The sequence below is a fragment of the Scleropages formosus genome, chromosome 11, assembly GCF_900964775.1.
Source record: "Scleropages formosus chromosome 11, fSclFor1.1, whole genome shotgun sequence".
Taxonomy (NCBI): domain Eukaryota; kingdom Metazoa; phylum Chordata; class Actinopteri; order Osteoglossiformes; family Osteoglossidae; genus Scleropages; species Scleropages formosus.
The window spans coordinates 21,004,662-21,030,955 of record NC_041816.1 but is presented as its reverse complement, the minus strand read 5'-3'; the positions used below and the strand labels follow the sequence as shown (position 1 = coordinate 21,030,955).

Sequence of the window (26,294 nt, the reverse complement as noted above, 5' to 3'; positions counted from 1 at the left end):
GCTGTTCTTGAGGGATTCCCAGGCCATCTGGGAGATGTAAACTCCAACATGACTTTGACCTGCCCAAGGGTCTCCTCCTCCAGCAGAATCAGACAAGGAGGCATTCTTGTCTGAACCACCTCATGTAACTCCTCTTGATCCAGAGTAGCAACAACTCTACTCAAAGGTTTTTCTACATCATTGAACTCCTCACCCTTCATGGAAAGTGAGCCTAGAAATCCTGCAAAGAAATCTCATTTTGACCATTTATATCTGTGACTTCATTCCTTCTGTCATTACCTAGAGTTCATGACTATAGGTGAGAGTGGGGACACAGACTGAGCAGAAAACCAAGAGCTTTGTCTGAAGGCTCTGCTCCCACTTTAATACTACAATTCACTACAACGCCCACAAAAACTGCTGATGTCGCACCCATCTGCCTTTCAACTTCCCATTCCCTTCACTTGTGAACAGGACCCCAAGATACTTGAACTCCTCTACTAGGGGCAAAGGTTCCCCTTCACCTGGACAGATATACTCTTTTCAGTGAGAGGACCATGACCTCAGACTTCGAGATGCCGATTTCATACTTGCCACTTTACAGTCCACAGCAAAATGCAGAGATGCGACCCATAGTACCCCAACTGTACACCCTCTAAGTGTCAGATGCACTTTGATATCCTGTTCATGAAAATCACATCAAAACCTTGGCATTGCACAACACCCACAAGGAAAAGATTCAACTTAATGCTGAGACACAAATGCAACTCACACCACACTTAGACAAGGAACAGAGACCACACATGAATGGCCCCAAAACCCTTTATTCCTACAGTATCTCAGATAGCACATGCTGAGAAACACGGTGATGGTCAAACATGTTGTCCTTCATTAAATAGAAAGAACCTGAGGATTGGGATAGGGCTTGTAAAAGAGCTTTCATGGGTGCTTCTCAGTACATAAAACAATACATAAAATGCACAGAGAAAAAATGTGAACAGACAACAGGACAGTACAAAGGAAAACTAAGTGTTTCCCCTAGCCTAAACGCATTTACAGGGTGCTACTCACCAGTTATACAGGGTGGCCCCTTCAGATTACCATGATAACTTTTAATAAACACTACACATCAAGGAGTTTACTGTTATTTAGCATTCTGTTGTATCATTCATTACATAGCCCAGCTATTATCCTAACCCACTGTCAATGCCCCAGCCAAAAAATATTAGATGGGTAAACTCCTCTAATGACTTGCAACTCATGTTCACACTAACCATATGCCTGAAATTTAAGTCCTTAAGAGGTTAAGATATTGTCAAGTGGCAGAGCAAGCTGACACAAACAATGTTTTCACAGGATTTATTATCAAGGCTGGACGTGAAGTCATGAAATCTTACACCACTACAGGGATTGTGGAGCCAGTATTAAGTAGAGCGGGAACTTTCAAATTTCTTTCAACCACAGCTAAATGTTCACAAAGAGTGTCAACAGGTTGTGAGCAATTCCTTCTGGAGCAGATTGTGGAGTCTGAGTATGAGGCTCTGAAGCAGCATCTGCTGTTTGCCTATATCTGTCTGGGGATCAGGACTCACATCATGCTTCCTCAATGCACCTGTCACCAGCATGACATTTGTCCTTTCAATACTGGGAGCAAGTTGTACATGCTGAAGAGTGATGGTGCCAACAGTCACTGGAGTTCTAGGCACATCACCTGCAATAATCAGGAGGAGAAGCACGATACCAGCCTTTGGGGTGTACAACATGGACACTTTAGCATTCAGGTGAACAGCAGTCCCTGGACTAGGGATGCACGTGGTGGTAAGGAGAAGGAGGTATGCACGCACTCTTGGAAGGATTACTGACTGGAGAGGTGTTCTCTTCAGTCCAGTGGTCCAAGCACTGTGAGAGGTAAGCAATCTTACCTGTTCCCAACTGGAGTGGGAATTCCAGGCAAAAAAGCTGTGTAACATCCAAAACATTAAGCAATGAAAATAAACAAAAACCAACGAACCATCTAAAACATTAACCCAGCTGCCACCAATGTACGTGTAAAGTTTGATAAAGTGTTTGGATTCCTCTTTTTAACACTGGGGGGGGGGGGGGGGGGGGGCGTGGTGATGCAACGGCGCAGCAGGTTTGGCTAGGTCCTGCTCTCTAGTGAGTCTGGGGTTCGAGTCCTGCTTGGGGTGCCTTGCGACAGACTGGCGTCCAGTCCTGGGTGTATCCCCTCCCCCTCCAGCCTTGTGCCCTATGTTGGCAGGTTAGGCTCCGCCTTGCCGCGACCCCGCGCGGTCTGGACAAGTAGTTTCAGACTCTGTGTGTACGTGTGTGTGTGTGTGTGTGTGTGTGTGTGTGTGAATCTATGTTTTTTTGAATTCTGACACTGGACAGAGACAACAGCGTTTCCCAACATAACTAAGGTAACGCATTCTGGAAAAACCTTTCGTAAAACAAACTGCCATAATCTAAAGACAGGCAGAATAATAGACTTCAAATGCTCTTAAAGAGACATATGTTTGTGCAAAAATAAAAAAAAAAGAAAAAAGTTATATCGTTACTTTTGATTCTGCTGCATTTCTACAAATAAAGGAAGGCATTCTATTTAGAAATGTGTAATATCTAGAATTCCTAGATTTTGCTAAATAAATATGAGAAATTAAGAAAATTAGAAACCAAAGACTACTTTAATGCCTATGAATATCACATTAATCAAGAAGTTGTACTTACAGTTGCTCTGCTGACAGCTGTTGGGCCATTTGAAAAGCTAAAGGGTCACGGTCCAGGGCATACACAGTCACACCAGGTGTGGCATTCAAAATGGCCTTGGTGTGGCCACCAGCTCCAAATGTCATGTCCAGGAAAACCTTGAAAAGCCAAATATAAATAACGTGCTCAAAAATGTGAGACTTATTTTTCGATGTATTTTCATGTCAAACAAATTACACGTATACCCCAGTACACAGACTCTCAGTTTACAGACTTTTGGTATATAGCCCTAGAAAAGTTGTACCCATCTTCGGTAAACGGACAAACTGCTCCCAGTATTAGACATTTCAGGTGTTTGAGGCAGACTTCCCCGATGACACAGAAGTCAAAAGCCCAATAAAGCATAAACTTTTACATCAGTGTTGAAAAGTCTAAGAGGGGTCTGAAACTCATCTTTCTGACTCACTTCTCCCCGTATCTTTTGATCGTTAAACATGTACGTGTTTACTAGTTTGTAAGAACAATCTGTCAATACATTTAAATTTACTTATTTAGCAGACACTTTTCTCCAAAGTGATGTACATCTCATAAAAAATACAGTTTGTGCATTACCTTAGGAGAAAGAGACATAGCTGCAGATGTGTGATTCTTAAGTACAGTTAGTCTCCTTCCTTCACCGTATACACTGACGTTCATCACACAAGTAGCTACATAAAACTTTACCAGAATATCGCCAATTCCTTATCACCTTCCTAGTAGTTTTTTTTTGAGATCCATATAAACATTTACGTTACATTGCAGGAGTGGCTCTGTAAAGGACTGGATCCGAGCACGATCATGAACATTTATACTTTACATGAACTTAAGAGATCATGGGCAAAGTGAGTCCGAAAGAGATGAGTTTTAAGACCCTTTGTAAATGTGGATAAAGATTCAGCAGTTCTGAGCAAGAGGGGGAGGTCATTCCACCACAACGGAGCCGGAAGCGACAACCTCCATGCTTTACCTTTCATGCGTGGGGACCACCAAGCGGAAAGATGTGGAAGAGTGTAGCAGTGTGGTTGGTGTGCAGCAAATGACTAAGTCTCGCAAATAGCTGGGAGCAGTTCTACTGATGCATTTGTAGGCCATAACCAGGATTTTAAGTTTGATCCAGGCAGCTATTCAGTTAATAATGTATTAACTGAAAAGCCTATACAGGTGGTCCTCGATTTACGGTGGTTCGACTTACGATTTTTTTTCGATGTTACGATGGTGAGCTGGCAACAGACATTCAGTAGAGACCGTACTTCGAATTTTGACTTTTGATTTTTTCCTGGGCAAGCGATATGCGGAGCAATACTCTCTCGTGATGCTGGGAAGTGGCAGAGGTCCACATCTCCCAGTCTGTCACGCAGAGGTGTGTATTAGGGATTAATTATGATATTTTCAACTTATGATGGGTTTCGCGGAACGTAACCCCATCGTAAGTTGGAGACCACCTGTATTCAGGTAGTCGTGTAATGTATACTGGTACATACAGCAGTATGTTTCAAGTTGACTGTTCTCAAGAATCTCATGTCTGCATCCAAATCTCTCCTTCTGCAGATGTAATGCACTTTTTGTATTGTTCTCAGATATCTAGGTCACTTTGGAGAAGAGTGTCCAATAAATAAATAAATTTAAATGTATGTAAATATAAATGTACTGCATGTGTCTTTCATATGTTTACGTGTACTGTACTTCAACTAAAAAATAAACCTTCAACTTAATTTAAGCTTTCGTTCTCAATTATTTTGAATACCTTATCCCAAAGTTTTCATTATTATTTCATAAGACTGGTTTTAAGTGTTTGTGGAAATATTTGGGTATGTTCATAAAGCCAGGGAGCACATCTTTTATGATGCCACATTTAAAATAAGAGGAAAGGAGCTCCTGCTTTACAAACTCTTGGTATAAAGACCATTTTTGGTTACAAATTAGAACCATATAACAGGGAATACCTGTATTTCACATTTGTGCATGGAATTCTAAATAGTAACATCCTGAAATATGAGATGTACGTTATCTCGGAGCACAGTGTTTGCTAAACACATTTAATTCATCTTCCTTTTGACATATTCAGGAATAAATTTTTAACTAAGCTTGATCCTTTTTAGGTTTAATGGTGCTAGACAAGTTGAGTAACAGCTATAGCACATTACACAAATTACAAAAAATGTCTGCAAAACTCTGTTGTATTCTTAAGTAGACATTCTTCTATTCCCGGTGGGGTGTCAACGTATGATTAAATTTAATACCTTAAACGTCGTCAATATTTAAAAAAAAAAAAAAAAAAAACTGGTATAAGCAGAAAAAAAAAAGTTAATTTTTGCAAAAAATTAATAAAATTTTTATATAAATCTTACATCATTTTTTAAAAGAAAATTAATACTTTTTTATGACTCTATGGCAACCATACATGTGAAACAAATGGAGAGCCACAATTTTTGTTTTCTTTTCCTTTTTTTCATTTTTTGAATTTATTCCAACCCAGGATACAACAGCCATACCTTAGTCATTACACAGCAGCTCATCTGAGATTTATGAAAATGATGTTACTCATTTAATGGCATACTTATTGCTCATGAAGGAGTTAATAATAGTTCAGTGTTAAGCTACTGCGACTACACTGAATTTCTGTTCAAAGGCCTATGAAGAAATTCCACACATTCAAAGGCAGTTGGGCCTAAATTGTTCAGGACGCAGCCAATCTATGTAGATGTCAATTTGTATGAATTCAAGCCATAATGGGGCATTCAGTGTTCATTTTTTGATCGATTTAAGATGTGTCTGGTAAATGAGGACCCCTTTGTGACCAAAAATAATTCTTTATATTACGCATTTCTGATACACCCCATTGCTTCTAAATTACAGTGTGAACTCAACGCATCGCAGTAACAAGCTGTGGTTCGATCTAATGCATCACACATGCCAATTAGCATTTAAATGTTTTTTTTATAATTGTTTAAAATCAGTCTCCAGCTTGGCATCTTCAATTAGCTACTAGTAAACTGGTTGTTCCTCTTCAAGCAAATAAAATAAAGTCAACCCCTTGCCCTGCCCTCCACACAAGATCATCACTACAACTGTGCTCTATTCTCAACCAAAAGTCAATGTGTGAGTCATCCCCGCTCCCCTCAAAGACCCACTCATCTCTGCAGCCTGCGGTCCGAGTTACACCCCAGTCTCAATTCCCTCAGCACCCGACTCCCACACATCACATTCTGTGTGAGCCAAGAAATAAATGCCACTGAGCAATAAAGAGCCATTCCAAAAGGACACTATAAAAATATTTACAATTACGCTACTGGAGAATTCTAACCTGATACAAAGAGGAAGTTTCCTGTACTCACACAACTGTGATTGAAAAAGATTGTTTCATTCATTGACCAGTTGTAAAGCATTGTACAAGACAATGTAAAATAAGCATCTGGACACTGTGTTGCTTTTTTACATTTAAATGGAGGGAAGAAAATTACTCTAACTGTGATCTATACAAGCAAACACCTACTTAATACAAAGTGATCTGATCAACTTCCTGTGCTGAGGATTGATTTTCGGTGCTAAAATCCCTGTCTGAATGTAGTGCTTTTATAATGGAAAAAAGTGAGAGCACTCTAAAACTTTGTATGTAAAATTTAATTTACATAACATATGCATTATCCCTTTTAATTAAAAAGAAATACAAAAAAGATACGAGAAAAAACAGTAATCAGAAAGCAGTCACTGTATTTTATGCAAATAGTCAATCCATTACATGACATTAAGTTTAATCCAACATAAAGACAATGTATATTTCTTGAATAATTAATGGAAATATATGGAATCAAGAGTATAAAGTCATGTACAAATAGTGACATATTTAAAGAAGGCATACATATGGTTTTAAACTTTTTCAGAACATCTGATTTCATTAATTAAAATGCTTACATTGTGATTTTGGTCTTAAAGAACACATTTGAACGCAGGCCAAAATCACAAGATCATAAAATAAATCCGAATAATTAGCAGATTTTAATGAACATGTGCCATTCTCATCGTTTTTTTTTTTGGAGCTGTGACAACAATGGGGAAAAAACTGTCATGACACGCTGCTTTAATTTGATCTTGCTTCAGAGCCTGCAAACTTTCATTTCTGTGCTCTCACCTCGCGGGAAATGTTCTGAGAGGGTGAGTCACTTGCCTTTTTATTTGTGACTGTTAAATAAAACTTTGTGTTCGACTTTCTCCCCCATCTTTAAAAATGCTGTAAATGTCAAAGCTTGTAAACCCCACAATACGTGTAGCTGAGTAAATAACTGCCACAATTAGAGTACTGTAAACTCAAAGTTAAAGATTAACTATGCAAGGGATGCTTTACACAGTCTGTCTTCAACGTGCGCAGTCATTTGCACGTATGTATTTCTAACCTGTCCCTGATGGGGATAATTGGCTAATCTCTATTTTTATTTCACCGGCAGTGACAAAGCCTTAACGGTGGCTTTTGCTGCTCAAGACCAGGAGGTCCCGAGACACAAGACAACCTCTGTTTTGCTCTGGGCAGCATTTGCCATTGAACTGTTAGCAGTGGCTTTTTGTGTATAGAAGCGCATCGATAAAAGGTACCCATCCTTCGTTTAAAGGATGACTGAAAACAGGTGCAGGGTGTGTGTGAAGGGGTGGGGAGTTGTTGCTAGGTACAGCGATGAGTCACCCCGCCTAATGAACTTGCCTGTTGTGCCATTTGAAACAATAGTACAACACAAATAACAACAGGCTAGTCTGCTGGCCTTTACCAAAAGGGTAAGCATTGCGGCTGTGTAGCACCCAGGCTCACAGAAAACAGATGTCCTCTTTCCCCAGAAACACTGATCTGCCCACCCCCCGCCAACCCCCTAACACCAGCTTGCGGGTTTTTACACTTTCCTCCTTGCAAGTCACAGCCCCGTTGGGTAAAGGTGCTGTACGTCAAATGCACGACATAGGTAGCTGGAGACTACAAGTTGTGAATGTACTCTGAATAAAGGGGGAATTAGCCACATACTTTCCTTCAGAATGACATTCTTGAGTTGTTGTTGCAGCCACTTTAAATTCTAAGAAGCTTCTGTAAATACAGTTACAAGGGACAAGATATAAGCCTCACCCACATTCCATATCATACTGTGAAAATTCCATTCCCCTTACCTTTATACAAAATACAATATACCATTGAGGCATATAATCACTTTGAAAAAATTATCCAAGCAACAGAGAATTGTCTTGATCATTTAATGGGAACCCCAGGATTCACAAAAGGTTTGAACAACTCCATCTGTTGATACTGTAAAGAAGCCTCCCAAGGCTCATACACTCCTCCTCTTCAGGCACAGCAATGTCATGGACCTTGCAAGTAAAGTGTAATGATAAGTGAAAAATAAATACCACCCACAAAATTATAACATAAAGAAGTCCAGTGTGTGTTATGGTGTACAGGAATGCCACGTAAAAAGCAAACGTAATGAATTACTCAATAACCAAACTCAGAATAAAAATTAAATTTTGCAACAATACTTCATATAAACAAATTAAGACTGAGAAATACAGAAAAGAATAATTTAATGCATAAATAAATCAGAATCAAGGTAAAATACATAATTAATACATAAATTAAAATCCATTAAGGCTTTAAACTGCATTTGTAATTATTTTCCTTATATTTTTACTTCAATTATTTCTTCTGCAAGCAGTGACACTTTCATTGGTCATAAACTGAACATTTGGAATATCTTTACTTATTAACCAAACGTTTGAACTCACGTTGTGGCACTCCACATCCTCCGTAAACAACACTTTCACTGGTCACTAACCATCTTTGGTCCCATCCTGTGGTGTTTCTCGTGCTCCATGTTTTGCCATCGCAGCACTGACAGCACTGGATGATTACATTCGCTGGGGGTTTCTCACATGATCTTGACAAGATTCACATTGTTGCATTTAATACACACTTGAAAATGAAGTCCACCATACAAAATATTTTCATTTGTAATATTTTTGGGTTAGCACAGTGGTGCTGTTGCATAGGTTCAAATCCAGCACAGTCTGTGTGTCGTTTGCATGTTCTCCCTGGGTTTCCAGCAGGTGCTCTGGTTTCCTCCCACAGTCCACTGACATGTGTTTCGGGTTAATTCATGACTCTAAATTGCCCACAGTGTGCGTATGTGCGTTTGTGGCTACTTTGCAATGACCTGCCATTATTATGTATTTTTACCTAAACTTCTAAAATACAAAGTACCACTATAACTTTGTAACTAAAAACATGTCGGACGAGTTTTGTTCTGAGTGCAAGTAGATAACTAAGTTTAAGACCGTATTGAAAGATGGGCACAGTGCAGTCACATCGGTGCATTAACATCAGCATGTGTGTGCGCCTGTGATGAATAACACTTGGTGAAATCCTACAGAAACCGTAATACTTTTTAAACTTCATTGTGTCTACTGGCTCTCCAACAAACCAAGAATTGTCAGTCAACTCCAATACCATTATTAAAGCACAACTAATCTTCTGGATACCGACATTTTGCTGGGACAAATTACTGAAGTAGCTGCTGACAGAAGTAACATTCAAATAGAAAATATGTAGCTAACAGATGATGTGGGACTAATTTATGTAGCTGCTAGAAGACAGGGAGAGAAGTGGGGTCAAGGAGTCTGGTTTCGAGAGCGTTTTTCAGTACCGGGAAGGATTCAGCAGTTCTGAGTGAACGAGTTAGTTCTAGAACTGATGAGATTTCACTTTGCCCGTCTCATGGAATGAGCAAGTGGCCAGAAGTGGAGGAACTCGGTGTTCCTTCCAGTAGTATGATTGTGCCTGTCAGAACAGACAGGCCTTGGCCAAACTAAAATGACACAGAGCATCGTATTAGAAGGGCCAGCACCGAGAGGACAAGGATGTCTGCTGTTCTTCCGCCTCTGATAACAGCTGAAAGATGATATGGACGGACAGAAGTGCCACTGAGTCGAGCACAAATCATAGCGAGCAATCGCACAATGTTCAAGGGAAGGGAAGAAATATAAAACATAAAAAAATAAACCCAAGAAAAAATAATTAACTAATTCATGATTAACTTATAAGTTGCCTAGAGGCAATATGGTGGTGCAGCAAGTAGCAGGAAGTAATATAGTGGTTCGAAATTTTGCCTTGTAACTGAAAAGCCCAGGTTTGAATCACACTTAATATTGTAGTACTCTTGAGCAGATCACTTGTTCTGGACTGCTATATTAGAAAGCACCCAGCTGTATAAATGGGTAAAGAACAGTGAGTAGCTTAACACCTCGGTCACTTTGGAGTGAAGTAAACTATGTTAAATAACACTGCTCTACAACGATTTTGTCACATGGACTGCAATGGGTGTTCTAAGTAGACTTTTCACACTGAATTCAAAAATGAAATCAGACTTTTTTTTCTGTCACACTTAATTTATTCTGACCCCCATCTCTATTATTCTGTTTCATTAGTGACATTATGATACTATGATGGATGGATAAACAGATGAATAGATACTTTATTGATCCCCAGTAGGAAATTCAGTAAATTATATGAAATTATAGTTTATAAACTATAGTAGCATATTTGTAACAATCATTTAGCAAAATGTAATTATTGTTATTAGCTAATTGTTATTAATAGTTATTGTTCTGTTATCTAGTTATTATTGTAAATAACTTCAAGACAAAGTGGAGCCCTAGTATGCTGACTGAATACTGCAGGACCCTTAAGAGAGATGTTCCGGAGTCAAAATTCTGCAGAAAATCAAACACTGCGTCTTTTCAGGTGACACTTTTGTACTTTTAATTAACTTGTAAATATAGGCTATTATCAAAGTAAAGTCGTGCGTCACTCAAAAACCTTGCTTGACAGAGGAATTCTGAAAATATATTGAATTCAGCGTTAAAAATACTATAAGATTCACCAAGTTTTGTTTGCATAACACAAAAAAAATCGTTCCCCACTGCAGATAATTGTTTTTCATTTTCAATGTGCTTAATGATTAATATATTACTCATTCGCTTTTTACGTGCCACTCCTCATCCTTCATCGTCAGTCAGTGCCAGGCTTAAATATGAATGGTATGATGTGAAACACACATGCTGTACACTATCAGAATTCAGAATTAGAATCAGAATTATTACATTCATCCTTTCTACACAACATCAAGCTAAAATATGTGTCAAGGCCACAGGTTTAAAACCTGTGAACATCAAGAAAAATACATGGAAATTTGAGGTGGACAGAGAGGGAAAGGCGACACCAAGCAAAAAAACCTCCCTTTGAGCTTCAAGCCAGATTACAAATAGTAAATTATAACTGTGTCACGCTGGGAATTTTTTTTCCCATCTAACAGCTAACAAAAATATGCTTTAATCACAATTCGCTTGTTATGGTTACAGTGGTTTCATATAACACTGAATTTTCAAAATTCTGTTTGGTGTAGATCTGGGTGTGGGTGATCTGCTTCTCCAATCTGAATGTACACTGAATTATCACAGCTTACTGAAGATGACAGCATTGGAATGTGCCTGAAACGTTTCTGCAAGAGAATGTTTAAACTTTGGCGGGAAAAAAGGGAAGAAAAAACATAAAAACTCAGCTTTTCCATTATTATTAAGGAAGACAGCACTAACCCTTCCTGAAAAGCAGTGTGCAATGTGACTTGATTCTGTGCATATGTTCATACCATGTGTCAGAAAAACATCCAGCATGGTTTCAATAGTGATATCAGCAAGGCCTTCCTTGTCACATTCACAATGTTCCATTTTTAAAATGCATTTATTCTATAACAAAACAAAACAAACACAGAGCAGCCTATAATCTGACAATCGTCTGCAAAAAAAATGTTTTGAATAAATGACTTTTGTGCATGTGTCATATTTCTTGAAAGAAAATAAATATTTTTTTTTTGCAATATATCTAATAGATGATCTGTACAAAGGATAAAAATAGCCTGGGTGTAAAGGCTGGCATGCTGCTGTGAGCTGCCAAATCTGAACACCGGTGAACAAAAGAGTGACAGTAAATTTGACATCAACAAAGACCCAAACCTGCCCCAAAACTGACTACTTTTTACAAGTCTCTGCCCATATTCATTTTTTTTTTTTTTTTACCCTTAAGCTCCTATGGGAGCTGCGCATTTTTTTTTTTTTTTTTTTGGTCTTTCATTTCTTTAAACTGGTTTTCATTCCTGGTTACGTGTCAATTGTCTATTTTTAGAAAAGCACATAAAACATTAACGCTGCCTGTGTCATCTACGCAGACAGCCTTAACAGAAAGCTGTTTTCCTTCAAAACTGAGAGCCTCTCCATACCAGAAGCCCATCACAACACCTCCCTTAAGGATTCAGCTATGATGGCCTTGCCATTTGCAATAGTGATTGATACTAAAGTCAAAGTGAGTCATCCACGTTGATATTTCATTCATTCAGAGCTCTGGCCAGCTTTGCCAGCTCCAAAATCCAGATCAGGCAGAAAAAAAACTACGCAACAAAAGTCTCAAACTGTGATGGAAAAATTCCAGCTCTTGTGCTTTCCTAGAGGCCCTGAGTAACTTGCTCCCAGAGACGTCAAATGAAACCAGTCATATTATATTGAATGTATGCCCTAAATATCCTCAAATAACTATATGTGTCTCAGCAAAAAAGATCATTTGGTAGCAAGTTGTTCAGAATGTCATTGGTTACAATAACATGACAGTCGTTACAGTCAGTGCAACGTCGAAAATAGTCCTCTGCCACTTTCCAAAGGTTATGTAGTCCTGAAAAAACCTTTAATAAGGTGAATTCTCATAAGTAAAAAAAAATTAATAAATTCTCAGTTGTCCTGGGCCCCAAAAATAACATCCATTTGTGGTAAAATATCAAAACCCAATAAAATGAACACAATTACTTCAACATTCAGCATTGTCTGTCATAATACGACATAATAAAGCAGTTTCTCTCCATTAACTACTCAATATAACTATATTAACTATTCAATATACTGAATTAACCTGCTTAGAACATATGTATGAGATGTTTATAAAATATATATTGTAATTAAATATAAATGTGTCAATATAGAATAAATAAATATATATAACTGCCTCACATAAACAAACCACACCCATGTTTTGCATGGGTATCCTCCAGGTGCCCTAGTTTCCTACCAGTGTACAAAAACATATTTCAGGTGAACTGGTGACCCCAAATGGTCCATAGTGTGCACATCTGTATACGCAAGTTACACTGCTGTACTCTATAAATGGGTGAATAATTGTGGGAAGTTTGGTGCAGCACATCCAGCATTCTAAGTGGTCTTGGTTAAAAGTGTCAGATAAATACTACATAATCATTTCAGCTCGCTTTGAAGGAAAGCATCTGTTAAATGAATACATCCAACTGCAAAAAGATGCCTCATAAGAGGAAGTGGGGCTATTAAATGAAATTCCCCATAAAGTCGGACACATCCAGGGGTACAACTGTATTTTAGGATTTCAAGAACTCAATTTCAAATGGGGGGGGGGGGGTACGGTGGCACAGCGGCCTTGGCTGGGTCCTGCTCTCTGGCGGGTCTGGGGCTCGAGTCCCGCTTGGGGTGCCTTGTGATGGACTGGCATCCCATCCTGGGTGTGTCCCTTCCCCCTCTAGCATTACACCCTGTGTTGCCGGGTTAAGCTTGGCTCGCCGCGACCCCGCTCAGGACAAGCGGCTTCAGCCAGTGTGTGTGTGTGAATTCCAAATGGAACACCAATACATGCTGATGCAGCAATGCTCGGTGTGTACGTTAATCCCCACACGAGCACATTTTCATCTGTTCATTGTTGATCTTTTCCTGCCCCCCCCCCCGCCCCCTTTTCCGAAGACCACATTCAGAATGGTTCGGAAATATGAGCATGAATTGCTTTAGATGCATCATCATGCAATAATTGCCTGTCCCAGCAGAGGGAACAAGTGTGTCAAATACCATTTAAAATGATACTTAAGTTATTTCAGTCTCATTTTGTGTCCCCACATTTTTAAAAACCTAATGACATATTTAAATAGTACTGTAGAATAAAGCTTTAGCTGTGCCCAACTGACTAATTCACTTGTTTTAGCGGTACACACTTTCTCCAAACGTTTCACACAGGTTATTTCCATGTTAGAGGGACTTACACAACTTCTGTGTGCATCACCACAATGACCGGGCATGTGAGGGACAGAGAAGCTCTCCTCCTTGATGTTGGGTTACAGCAGGTGATCTAAAATGTCAGCAGGCAGTTTTAAATATCTCCTTACAATATCAGGCTGAGGATTCAGGAGACAGACCGCCTGGAACAGAATCGCTTTCTTCCTCGTTTGTTGTCGGGGTCCATTTCCCTGTCATGCCAAGTTCAGGCCAGGATTCGGTTTACGTCTTTATTTGGGAAACTGTCATAAAACACGCAGTCCTGTCTCACTCCTACTGCAAACGGCTGCAGAAGCGCACACGCGAGCGCGTTCGTCCCAGGGGTAGTGCAGCCGCGCACACCCCAGGGTCAGTTGCTGTAGGGTCTGCAGCATAGAAGTAACAGACCCCCTGGCAGGCATTCGCTCCCAGAGCCAAGAAGCACATCTGAGAATGCAGCTTTATTCCCCCAAGAGCCGCTTCTCAGTTTTCAAGGTGTATCAGAGATAAATGGCAAAGCAGCGCCATGCTTTTTCTGCATAACATGTTGTTAAAAAAAAATGGTAGCATTAAGTCCCCCCATCCCAAATTACAAGAAATTGCCAGGAAAGTGAGACAGAAAGGCTCAACCACAAATGATGTATGAGGTACTGGTGTTTGGTTGTTCATCTGCAAAGGATACAGAAAGCTTCCTGCAATTACTCTGTCAAGAGGTAATTGTGATGTTTGAATTTGATCAGCATCACTGTTATTGATGTCAATCGCAGAGCCACATGTCGTCTCATGTCTGTGTGTGTTTGCATACAACCTGTGTGCACCGAGCGGACAAGTCACCCTAAGGCAGGCTGGTTTTCAGATAAGCAGTGAGTACAGCCGCTGTTTTATGGACTTTACTGCATCCAGTCCTTTCTTGTGATAACCACAAGAAAGAGTCGGTTTTCATGTCTGTTTTGACTTGCCCCATTATTTGTCAACTGAAATAATATGTTCATGAAAAGAGAACTTTGAAAAGGGTAAAGACTAAACACTGGGGTTTTATAAATGCCTTCAGGTATGATTTGAAATCCACCAGAATCCTTTAAGTTGTAAGGCAACACATAATAATTGGCAAGTTCATTAGTTGCTAATCATCACTGCAAAACTTCAAAAGATGTTTTAACGTTTTGTTCCCCCCCCCCGCCATTTGGTTTTGTTCAACAAAACACAGTGTTCGTACAACCATTTTTTGATTACAAATTATCAATTTCCATTACCATTTTTTCCCTTCACTGAATCACTGTGCACAAAGCTACTATTTTTTTCGAATCCATATGGAGACATAATTTTATTTTTGTATTTAGGAAATAATTTATTTCATTGCTGTGGTTTTGGGAAAGACCATGAAATAAATAATAAAGTTGGACCAATAAAAGTCTGAAGGATGAAGAACACAAATAGATCTTGCCAGGGCTTCAAAGCTTAAGGGCCACAGTATATCTACCACTGATGACAATAATCAAGACAGCAGTGCAATATGATAGTCTGAAAACATTGTGAAATGTAGATAGAAAGATATATTTATAAATAATGAATAATTCTTCATTTTGTCTACAATATATAACTGTAAAACTCTCAGTCTTTTAGATCCTATTTCTTTAAAAAAAAAAAAAAAAAAAAAAGAAGAACAGCAGCAGCTGTCTTTGGACCCAAAGGTTGCAGGTTCAAATCCCGCCTCCAACTGCAATACTGTTGAGAAAGGTATTTATCCTAAAATTGCTCTAATAAAACTACCCAGCTATAAAAAAGGTAGATGGATTATCATTGTTAAGTTGCGTTGAAGTGTTAGCTAAATGAATAAATGTAACTGCAGTCAACATCTTTATAACTGATATATTAAATACACTGTTGCTTAGCCGATATTTTACATTTACGTTTATTCATTTAGCAGACGCTTTTCTCCAAAGCGATGTACATCTGAGAGAAAATAGAATTTGTGCATTAAATTAGGAGAAAGAGAGACACAATTGCAGACATGTGATTCTTAAGTAAACCTAGTTTGTTTCTTTGCACTTCATGCACCAATGTTCATCGCACGAGTAGGTGCACAAAACTCAGGAGAGACTAATCCTGATCACCTTCTTACAATTTTTTTTTTTTTTTAAATTCAATATCACAATTTTACACATTTTCACAGCAAGATATTTAGCAGGAGCAAGTATGATGTTTGAGCTCTATGTCAAATGGTACCATAGCAAGTGCTCTCCTGAGATTTGAACCAGTATTCCACAACCATTACACCACCTGCTGCCTCCTATACACAGCTAAAAGTTCAGAAAACATTTTAGCAACGTCAGAGAACCAAAAAATTTTGTAAGCAAGGCTGAAAAGAAACTCTACACACTGAGCACAGTCAGACTCCCAAGGTGGACTGCTTGTGCATGCAACATAGGGCTTTAGGATGAGATATGCACATATGTTAGGAGTAAGCCTGCCACTTCACTCCAGGGTCATTATGGTAATGTGTGAAGTCCTGAGATTTCCACTGTACTGTTTTGGCAGCAGGTCATATAAGCAAAGAGTGCCTAGAGTAAGAATGCAGTTCATCTCATACATGTGAAAAACAATTCAGACTGTAGAATGTGCACTGAAGGCATGATGTATAGGGTGCCAAAGTCCATAATGCTAGGATCCAAGCACTGTATTCTTTCACTGCCAATCCCTGCCTCGTGATGGGCAATCAAATCTGTGAATCAGAGAGGTTAGGGAACAGCTAACAGCACAGCGGTTAGAGCTGCTGCTTTTAAACCAAAACATTGCGGTTTCAATTCCCAACCCCAGCTGTAGTACCCTCGAGCAAGGTACTTACCCTAAATTGCTCCAGTAAAATTATCGAGCTCTATCAACGTACAAATAGTTGTAAATAGCTTCACATTGTAAGTTGCTTTGGAGAAAAGTGTCAGCTAAATGAATAGATGTACTTGCTCAGCCTCTTTAGTCACCTGCGATGTGCTTTGTTTTTAAGTTTGCTAAATGGGTTCTGTTCAGCTCTCCTTCTGTTGCCATGGTTGTGATGCATTGATCTATATGTTTGACACATCAAGGCAGCAGTACAGATTAGTGTCTAAGGGATTTTTACTTTTGTATAGTTTAAGTCCTCAATCATACAAAAACATTGTGCTTTTACTCTCTTTACAGAAACCTGTTAAGACTTATCCATGGCCACTATGAGACACGACTGAGTCACTCATGCCACCAACAACAAGAAAGTTGAACAGGAAATGCTCCATTTGCAATAAAATCGTAAAATTCATGTGTTGATTATCAGAGGGACTTTGGGAAAAATGAATACACAGATATATCTGCACGTCAAAACATTTGAATTCACTTTAGATACAAAACAATACACCAAAAATGTGCAATATTACCAGTGTAAAATATAGAATGCTTCCTGTGATTCTAAAAAGCTGAAGAAAGATTATGCACCTTATATTATATAACAGGCATTAAGCATGTATACATTGCCCCTGCTGTACAGCACCCCGGTATATACTGCTTTGCAAATTTCTTAGCATTTTAATGTTTCTTTTAAAATTGTTTATGAAATATTTTTGAATATTGTGCCAGAAGAAAAATTTGCATGCATTATTCCATCCCACTAAGTGAGAGAGCTTAAGAATCAAAGTGAAATACACTTAATATCAAATATAATACAGAAAAAAGGTAAGAACTCACTTTACAGAAATATAGCAGGAGGCACGCATCTTTTACCGTACTTTATATTATAACCATTAAAAGAAAACCAGGCCACACTTTCAGTCTAGTGGGAACAAGAGATCTGTTCGCAAGACTGAGCACAATGGCTTTGTTTTTTCTCTACAAGAACAAAATGTACATGATCCTCTCCAAGAAGCAAAAGTCTAAATAAATCCATGAATACCAAATGTGAGAGTATCACCATGGATAATACAGTTTCATCCGGTAGCAAATGTGTTATCAAATGTAAAAAATACGTACATATGCTAAAGTTGAACGCACTGTTCTTCCCATGGTAATGTTGAGTTTACAAAGTACAGCCATTTTTTCCCCTTATGGGTCATTCTGTGCCTTCTCCCAGTATGCACAGGTCTTCAATTATTTCCAATTAGCTAACAACCTCTGCACTGAGAGCAGGCAAAATTAGCTCTTTGGCAATGCTTGGCTGGAACAAAAACTCGGACACACGCCAGCCACCACTGGACACCCTGCAACAAATAGCAGCAAAACATTATCTTCTGTTATCAATTATTAATCAATAATCAACATGTTTTACAAAGAAACAAGTGGGACATCAATGTGACAGGGTGCCAAGGTAACACACAAGGAAGGCGGTGGAACATGTGCGTCCTTCTGTATGGGTTTCCTTCAAGTTTAACGTCACAAAGCAATTGCTGATCCACAATAGCAGCCCTTGGTTGGAGGCAGTCACAGATAAATGGCGGGACGTTGACCCAGACAGATTCTGACAGCAGCCTTTGTTTGCTTTGTTAGCTTTATCTCCCCTATCGCTTTACGGGAAGACGACCGAAAGAGGACTTCAACATGTAATAAGTCAGGTTTAGTCAAAGTAGCTACAGGTAAGTCCAAGTATACACATTTGCTCTATTCCCGAGCATTTGACTGTATTAGTGTATGTCCTTTGCTAAATGTAGGCAAAGATTTCTTCATAAGTCAAGTTTCAGCAAAAAAACCTCACTCTTGGCAAAAAAAAAAAAAAAAAAAAAAAAAAACAACATTATTTCAGAGGTATATGGCAATCTCATTTTACTCTCATCATTTATTTCTCCAGGATCTACTCACTATCCTTATTTACAGAAGTATCCTAAGCTGCCTGCACTGTAAATCTAAAGTCTCATTTCAAATCAGTGAAAGAAACAAGGTTTCTTTATACCATCTTGTCACACACCAGGCTTAAAAAATTCAATACAATGGTATATTTTACCAGTAATGTGATCACTCCACTTCATATAAAATCTTCATGTATATAAACAGCTTTAATAACATTAACATCCTTACACTAGTGTAAATAAGGCTTAACCCTGGAAAGCAAAGGATTGGTGTATTTGTAACGAAAGAAAATACTTCCGATATCTATGATTTAACAGCAATCCACTATATGCAGTACATGCATGCTGAGGACCACAGGTGAGACGTCATTTCACACAATGACTTTTTTTTCCCTTTTTTACCTGAAAAATTAAGTTAAATGAAATTTAAAGTTTGGAAGTTATCAAGTACCCATGGACACAGTACTTAACCTGAACTGTTGCATTAAAAACCATGCAGTACAAACAGATACTGAAAATACTATGTCACTCTGGAGCAACAATAACAAAAGCAAAACCAGCATGTGGGATAATGTTAGTTAGGGTTAGTGCATAGCTGAAAAACTACAGAATTCAAAAATCCAAACTTCTGAATGAAAAAAAGTGCATAAACACCAGACATTGTGAAAACAGTGCCATTCATTTTAATACATTTTAAGCACAGAACATTTTATGAATGAATAAAGCTGAACTTGAGTGTTGTGTTTCTGTCATCACTGTCACCCCCCAACCTTACAGGCTTACTCAGGTCATTAATATTATGGCACTGCTCTGTGGTCTGTCTCACAAGAGAACAGCCAGCCAAGTGCTGAGGTCATTGCTGTCTGGAAACAGAGAGTTTGTTACTGAACAACATCACAAGCCACCTGCTATGGGACAGTCACAGTCTTACTGGTACACAAAAAAGTACTGAAAAAATTACTAATTCATAAAGTAGGAATAAGAAGTTGACAAACAAGCTGTGGACAACAGCATGAATAATTAAGACATGTTACGCAAGTTGACGCACATAAGCTGCCCCCCTACCCCCTGATAAAGAGGACATACCTTTAGACTTGCTTATAGTTAGCCACATATATAGCTAAAATACTGTACATAGTGACTTTCTTTTGTTTCCCTCCAAAATTCAATGACTTAACATTTCAGAGTTGTATGTAGTTATGGAGTTTTGTATAAACAGAATGATGTCATTTTAATTTAATAAAATCCATTCTTCCAAACATAAAAGAAAATGACCTTAAATTATGGAACCTTATTGTTTCAGTAATAATGGTATGTAAAGAAGTGCCTCTGCTGTAACCTTGAGCAAAGTTCTTGAACAGAAATGAATCCATTTATATTTAGAGCTAAATGGGTAAAAGAAACTGCACACTGCTTTTGTGAAGAGTCTGCAAAGCAATAAAATAACAATAACAAAATGAACTTGAAACAGTTATTCCTGCCCTAATAATAATCAGACATATTTCACAGCTAAATTACAATACGTAGGGCTATATTTAATAATTCACTTTATTGTTGGTGCATATAAAACAGTGCACCCTAAAACCACAATAAATTTAAGAACAACTGAGAAGTTTGCATTTTACAAAGCACTGCTGATAGCAAATTCACCAAATGTCGAAAAAACAAAACTCAAATTAAGAGACCACAGGAAACGGGCCTATGCCCACTTGGACCCCCTTTAATGCTCATATTAGACTTGTATCACCGTAAATCACCATATAACAACACATTCCAGGTTTTATCAAGGGCACACAGCACAACTCCATGTATGTATTTACATCATGCATAAATGGTAAGGATGGGGCAATGGTTTAAATAATGACATAAAACAAATGGAGGATAGTTTTGTGGAACCAGCTTCATATTTTTACACCCAAAAGAAAAGTGATATTACTATGTAAGTGTAGTGGAATGACTACTTTGTATAACAACTCCTGATCCTAATTTACATTAATTATACTTCAAACCAAAAGTACAAGTGAAAGACCAGTTGAAACAATGTACATTGTGGGATTCCAAAATCTGGACTCCTGGCATAAAAATATAGCAAATGAAAACAGATTAACTTTTAATTTGTCTTTGCTGGTATGGTGAAGTGGAATTCTGTTGAGCTGGTGGTTGACATGCTGAGATTACCGGCCTTGGCTGCCGGCATTTGGAGTATGTCCACATAAACTGGGAAATCATGGCCGCCATACCAATGATCCCATCTACTGCAACTGCAACAGCTGCCATGCAGTCCAGATGGCTGCAAGAATAACCCAACAGACATTGTGGGGGGTCTGGAAAGTAATCCATCGATGAAATAAAGGAATAACATGAGAGATACTTGAGGGAGTTGTCAGTCAGGTGTGTGAAGCTAACAACTGCACTTTAATTAAATCGCAGGCTGTTTCCAATTAGTTAGTCGAGGGCACTGCTGGCCACAAAGACTGTGAGTCAGTGTGGCTGACTCATCCGCAAAACTTTTCATCTTTTTTTTTTTTCGTTTTTTGCCTAGAAAAGGAAATATCAACGGAAACAATCCAGCAAAGGTAGATGATATCAAAAAGACAGTGTATTTCAAAGCCAGTCTGACCTTCAGGTGTCTGCTGTGGGGTTCAGACCAAGCAGGTAGCCTAGTGTGGGGTCAAAATCCCAGAAGCGCTGTTTAGAGGAATACTTCTAATTTCTTACACTTAGGAACTTTTCAATAGAAAGATTATTTGTTATTTTTTTTTTATAGAAAAGCTAAGCTCCCAATAATGAGTCTGGGATGTCAAAACATTTTTAGATTTAATCTTGGAAAACTAGTGCAACAGAAACATTTTGAAGTGGTGATACATGCCAGAAAATATTAGTACACACATTAAACCTTTGTTGTTAGGCTATATACAAAACTGATTTATGGGGGAGGGAAATCAGCTATAGAGAAATATATATGGGGTTTAGTCTCATTGACTTGAAATTGGTGAAAAATACATGAATAAGGAGGTGAAAAAATGCACCATGCACACTTTCTTGGACTATAAAGTTTTTTATGGTCTATTTGCTCTTTTAGAGCATTAAAACTAAACTGGCATTTTACCATTTTGTCACTTGAATGACAATACACCAAATACACACACACCTGCCAAGTGTAATAAGTCTACAGAACCTTTAGAAATAATTTCACTAGCCTTCTGCATCTGTATCCCATTTACAAATGACTCATAGTCTAATTCAGTTTGCTGTTGCTAAATTTAATGTATAATGAAACATCAGTGTGCAAGCTACGCCAATTTGGGAAAATCACACTGGAGCTCTGAAACATCTGCATCAGGTTTCTGCAACAGTTTGGGGAGTAACTTCAATTCAACAGCTCAGCCAAGGAACACCCCCCCCCGCCCAACTCCTAACACCCAAGAGGATGAGTGTGACTTTGATGACTTTCCTCTGGAAAGCGGGTACATGTTTGTTGCTTGACCCTTACAAAATTTAAAAAGTACATAAACTGATGATGTCCTGTAACATCATGGTATGGTGAAAGCATACTTTCAGTGTGTCTTCATTATGGAAATCAATTTCAGCAAATTATACATTATAATAATCCCCCCAATAATAATGTGCCGGGGGTTTTGCTTCCTTACAAATCCTAATCAAGGACATGTTGCAGAGATGAGTCATCCTTCCATTCCAGCTGTCCACAGGGCATTCATCTGATTACCATGCCCACGCTCACACATGAGCCGCAAATGTAAATATTGTAATAAAACCCTCACTAATAAATTCACTTGAACATCTTGGCAAGGCTTCACTTTGTTTGTTTTTTCCATTTTCAGCAATATTGTATTACCACTAACATTCTGTGATGCACATTATTTTAAAGTAACAAAGACAATGAAAATATTCTCAGAAAGAAATAAACTTCTATCACTTTACTCAAAGTACACTCATCCCCGCTTTACCAAGGTGTGGAATGACGAAAAAGAAAGAAAAAAAAAAAAAAGACCTATGAATATATCCATTTTTCATACAACACGCTTTTTTACTCAGCACAACAGTATTTTGACCATAATTTTATTTCCACAATAGGTACTTTATTTTATACAACATTTTGTTATCAGGCACTTGTAGGAGATCTTTGGAATAGTCTCCGGTCATATGTCAAGATATGCCCATTCAAGTTACGGAAATTCAACCTTACGGGGAGAACATGCAATCTTCACACATACTGAGCAGCGGGCATCGAAACCTGATGTTCAATTATATCCCAGGCGTTGTAAGAGACTATGTCAGTTTCTTCAGAAAGTATGAATTCATTTGCATTGCTTTTCATAAATTTCTTTTGTCTTCACTGTTTTGTTATGTTTTTGACATGAATTAATACATAACCACTGAATATCATGTGCATGTTGTGTCTGTCAGTGTTTCAGCATACAGTATGTATTAACTTGTAAAGAGCTGAATGAGTACAGACATATTTTAAAAATTAAAATGAATAAAGCTATAAATGATTATAAAGTAACTGTGTCCATTTTAACAGAGGCAGCTGGTAGTGTAGGGGTTAGAGCTGCTGCCTTTGGACCCAGAGATTGCAGGTTGTAGTACCCTTGAGCAAAATACTTGCCCTAAATTTCTCCAAGATGTACAAATGGGTAAGTAGTTATAAGTAGATTAACATTGTAATTTGCTCTGGAGAAAAGCATCAGCTAAATGAATAAATGTAATGGGATTTGGTGATATTTCTGCATGTGTGTGTCACTTTCGCTCAGGAGGACAAAAACTTCTACCACTGAAATTACACTGGTAACTAATTACGTTGTTGAATTATGAGAGTTTGCATTACAAAGGGTTTCCTCAACAATGCGGAGAAAGACTACATAATTTCTACAAAACTAACTTTTGACTATTATTAAAATTAGAAACTGCTTTACTAAAGTGAAAGATGTCAGCAGTGATCTTGTGGACTTTATTTGCTTATGCTATAAAAATCTGAGTGAAATTATGAAAAAACTATTTCCATCCATCATTGACCTGGATAAAAATGTTCAATTCATTTTAGGTAGTATTCTTTTTGTCTGTGAAATAATATTTCTCCATAAGAAATAAGGGAAATTCAACCTGCTCACAAGTGGAATTCATCTACCTGGGAGATGTCATGGAACAAATTAAACCAGTTATGTGAGAAATGGGTGTATAGATGTATGTATGGGCCAAATGAAAAAAAATAGAAAATAGCTTTTGCTTTAGCTTCCATTGCTGTTGCAATGACTGCCCACTGGGAATGCTCATAAATTACAATCCTCTATATTTCAACTGCAAATATTTTAAAATAAACAGCAGTTTTTTTTTTTTTTTTTTAAACTTTTCTGAAATTTTGTACAAATGCAGGGTGTCTCAAAGTAAATATAAAACATTTGATGTTCACCACTAACTTGGAAGTACCTAGACTTAAAAGGTTAACATTTAAAATACTTATTCTAGCTCGAAAGAAATCATTTCTTCATACAACAAATATTTTTAAATAAATAATTTATTATAGGTAAATAATTTAAGGAAAATTTTTAAGCATGATACTGTTGTACATTAAAGTATGTATATATCTGAAACATGTCAAGTATATAACCAGTCTGTTGCAGAATTCTGTACATAACTAGTACTTTTTTTCCCCCCCCTTACTTTACATTTTTTTACTATAGCTTGAAGCAATTCCTACCTGATATGCTTTTGAGGCCACATCTATTTATGAGTATAATGAGAAGTTCAAAAAGACTTTCTGGTCACTGATAACCTTAGACTAAACCTGCACCCATGTGATGAGAGGGCTTAATATCTTGCAGTCAATCAGCCTGGGTCCCCAAGCCAGAGTGTTTAATTACACAAATCAATTATTTAGCAGCTCCCTTTCAGTGTGCCAGGAGCTGAAACAATGTCGGGCCAACAGGACACAAATACCTTAGGTGAAACCTACTGTGAGGCCTGTGACAAAAATACAGCAAATTGAAGCCATACACTTGGTAAAAGAACACTTAGACAAAGTCCAAAAAAAAAAAAAAAAAAATCTCACTATGAAATATATGTTTAGACAAACTTTAAAAAAAGAAAAATGTTTGTTACAAAAGTGTAGTGATCAAAATGGGAGGAGAGTTGCTCGTCAGACCATTTCCATGTCAATTTCAACAAGCTGACAATCAACAAAATCGTAATGAGCTTAATAGCATGAACTAGTCCTTTGATTTATTCACGTTAGGTTATGTTTTAAAAAAAAAAAAAAAATCTGATGAATTAATATTTAAGAAAAATTCACTGTAGTACTTACACCTCAGTGCCCCTCTATCCTGGAAGCACTGGGTATGTGGGAGGGAATAATACGGATAGGGCACCAGTTTACTATCGTTCACTCTCATGAAGATTAAACTCTACACTATAATGACTGCAAATAAAATTTCACAGCCTCCTCTTTATTGTATTTTCTGCTTTACTTACACACACACACACACACACACACACACACACAGTGCCATGTTGCTTCTGCGCATTAGGTGGCACAAGAGAATGACACAAAGGGGGGTGAGTTGTAGAGCGATGGAGGATCAAGTGGAACAACAAAGTGTTAAAGTTCCACAAAATGGGCCTCAAGGAACATAACAATATATCATGTTTGTCACTAACATTTTCTGTTTCCAATGTCAGTAATAATTGACATGTACCTCTATTTATTTGCTAGGCAGTTTCTGTGAAAGTCTCAGATATAGCTGTAATGAATTTAAATAAAAATTTAAAGGAGGGAAAAAACACACTTGCAGCTGTACAACACACCGCAGCCCCTCCTCCTACAGTGTCACTTCAGGTTCCCTTCAGAGTGCATTTTGATTCATTGTAATGGAAAAAACATGGCCATTCTTGGTCCGCAACACAGAAATTAAAAAAATTAAAATGTTAAACATTTCTGTTTTTCTAATTGCATTTTATTCATTTATATCTTTTCGTAACTCAAATATGTGTTGGTGCCTTTCAAACACATTTGACATGCAATACCTTTTAGTAAGAGGTGGATCTCTTTAAAAATAAACAAATGCTGCCCATAAAGGCTTAAGTTGGCAAATAACCTAGATGTTGACTAGGTTATAAAAGCAGCACTGTCAAAGTAGGAAAATCTACAAAACACACACACACACACACACACACACACACACACAGTTCAAAAAACCTGAAGTCTTATATCATAAAATTAAATTTTAAGCAGTTTGAAAAACTTGTGGGGGGTGTGGTGGGTTTGACCGGGTCCTGCTTTCCAGTTGGTCTGGGGTTCGAGTCCCACTTGGGGTGCCTTGTGACGGACTGGCGTCCCGTCTTGGGTGTGTCCCCTCCCCCTCCGGCCTTACGCCGTGTTGCCAGGTTAGGTTCTCGCTCCCCGTGACCCCGCCTGGGACAAGTGGTTTCAGATAATGTGTGTTAAGAAAATTTTTGTTCAGACATTTCTAACGCCTTCTACATATTTCAGCTCAACCGTGAAGATGTAAAAGCTTGATTAAAATCAGTCACTGTTCTCTAGCCTATACTTTAATCCTACACTCACCCACCAACACCCCAAGGGTATTGCTCTCTTCTTTGGCTGTATGATCCTAAGTTTGAGCCTATCAGTAT

The 26,294-nt window shown here is 38.1% G+C and overlaps 1 protein-coding gene across 5 annotated transcripts in view; it reads right to left on the bottom strand.

Moving 5' to 3' along the window:
* Positions 1–26,294, bottom strand: part of mettl15 (methyltransferase 15, mitochondrial 12S rRNA N4-cytidine) — a 62,397-nt gene that overhangs the window by 26,706 nt on the left and 9,397 nt on the right. For all 5 annotated transcript variants that reach the window (XM_018764027.2, XM_018764029.2, XM_018764028.2 and 2 more), the window contains exon 3: positions 2,707–2,843. In XM_018764027.2, coding sequence (XP_018619543.2) covers positions 2,707–2,843 — 137 coding nt within the window. The remainder of the gene's footprint in view (positions 1–2,706; positions 2,844–26,294) is intronic.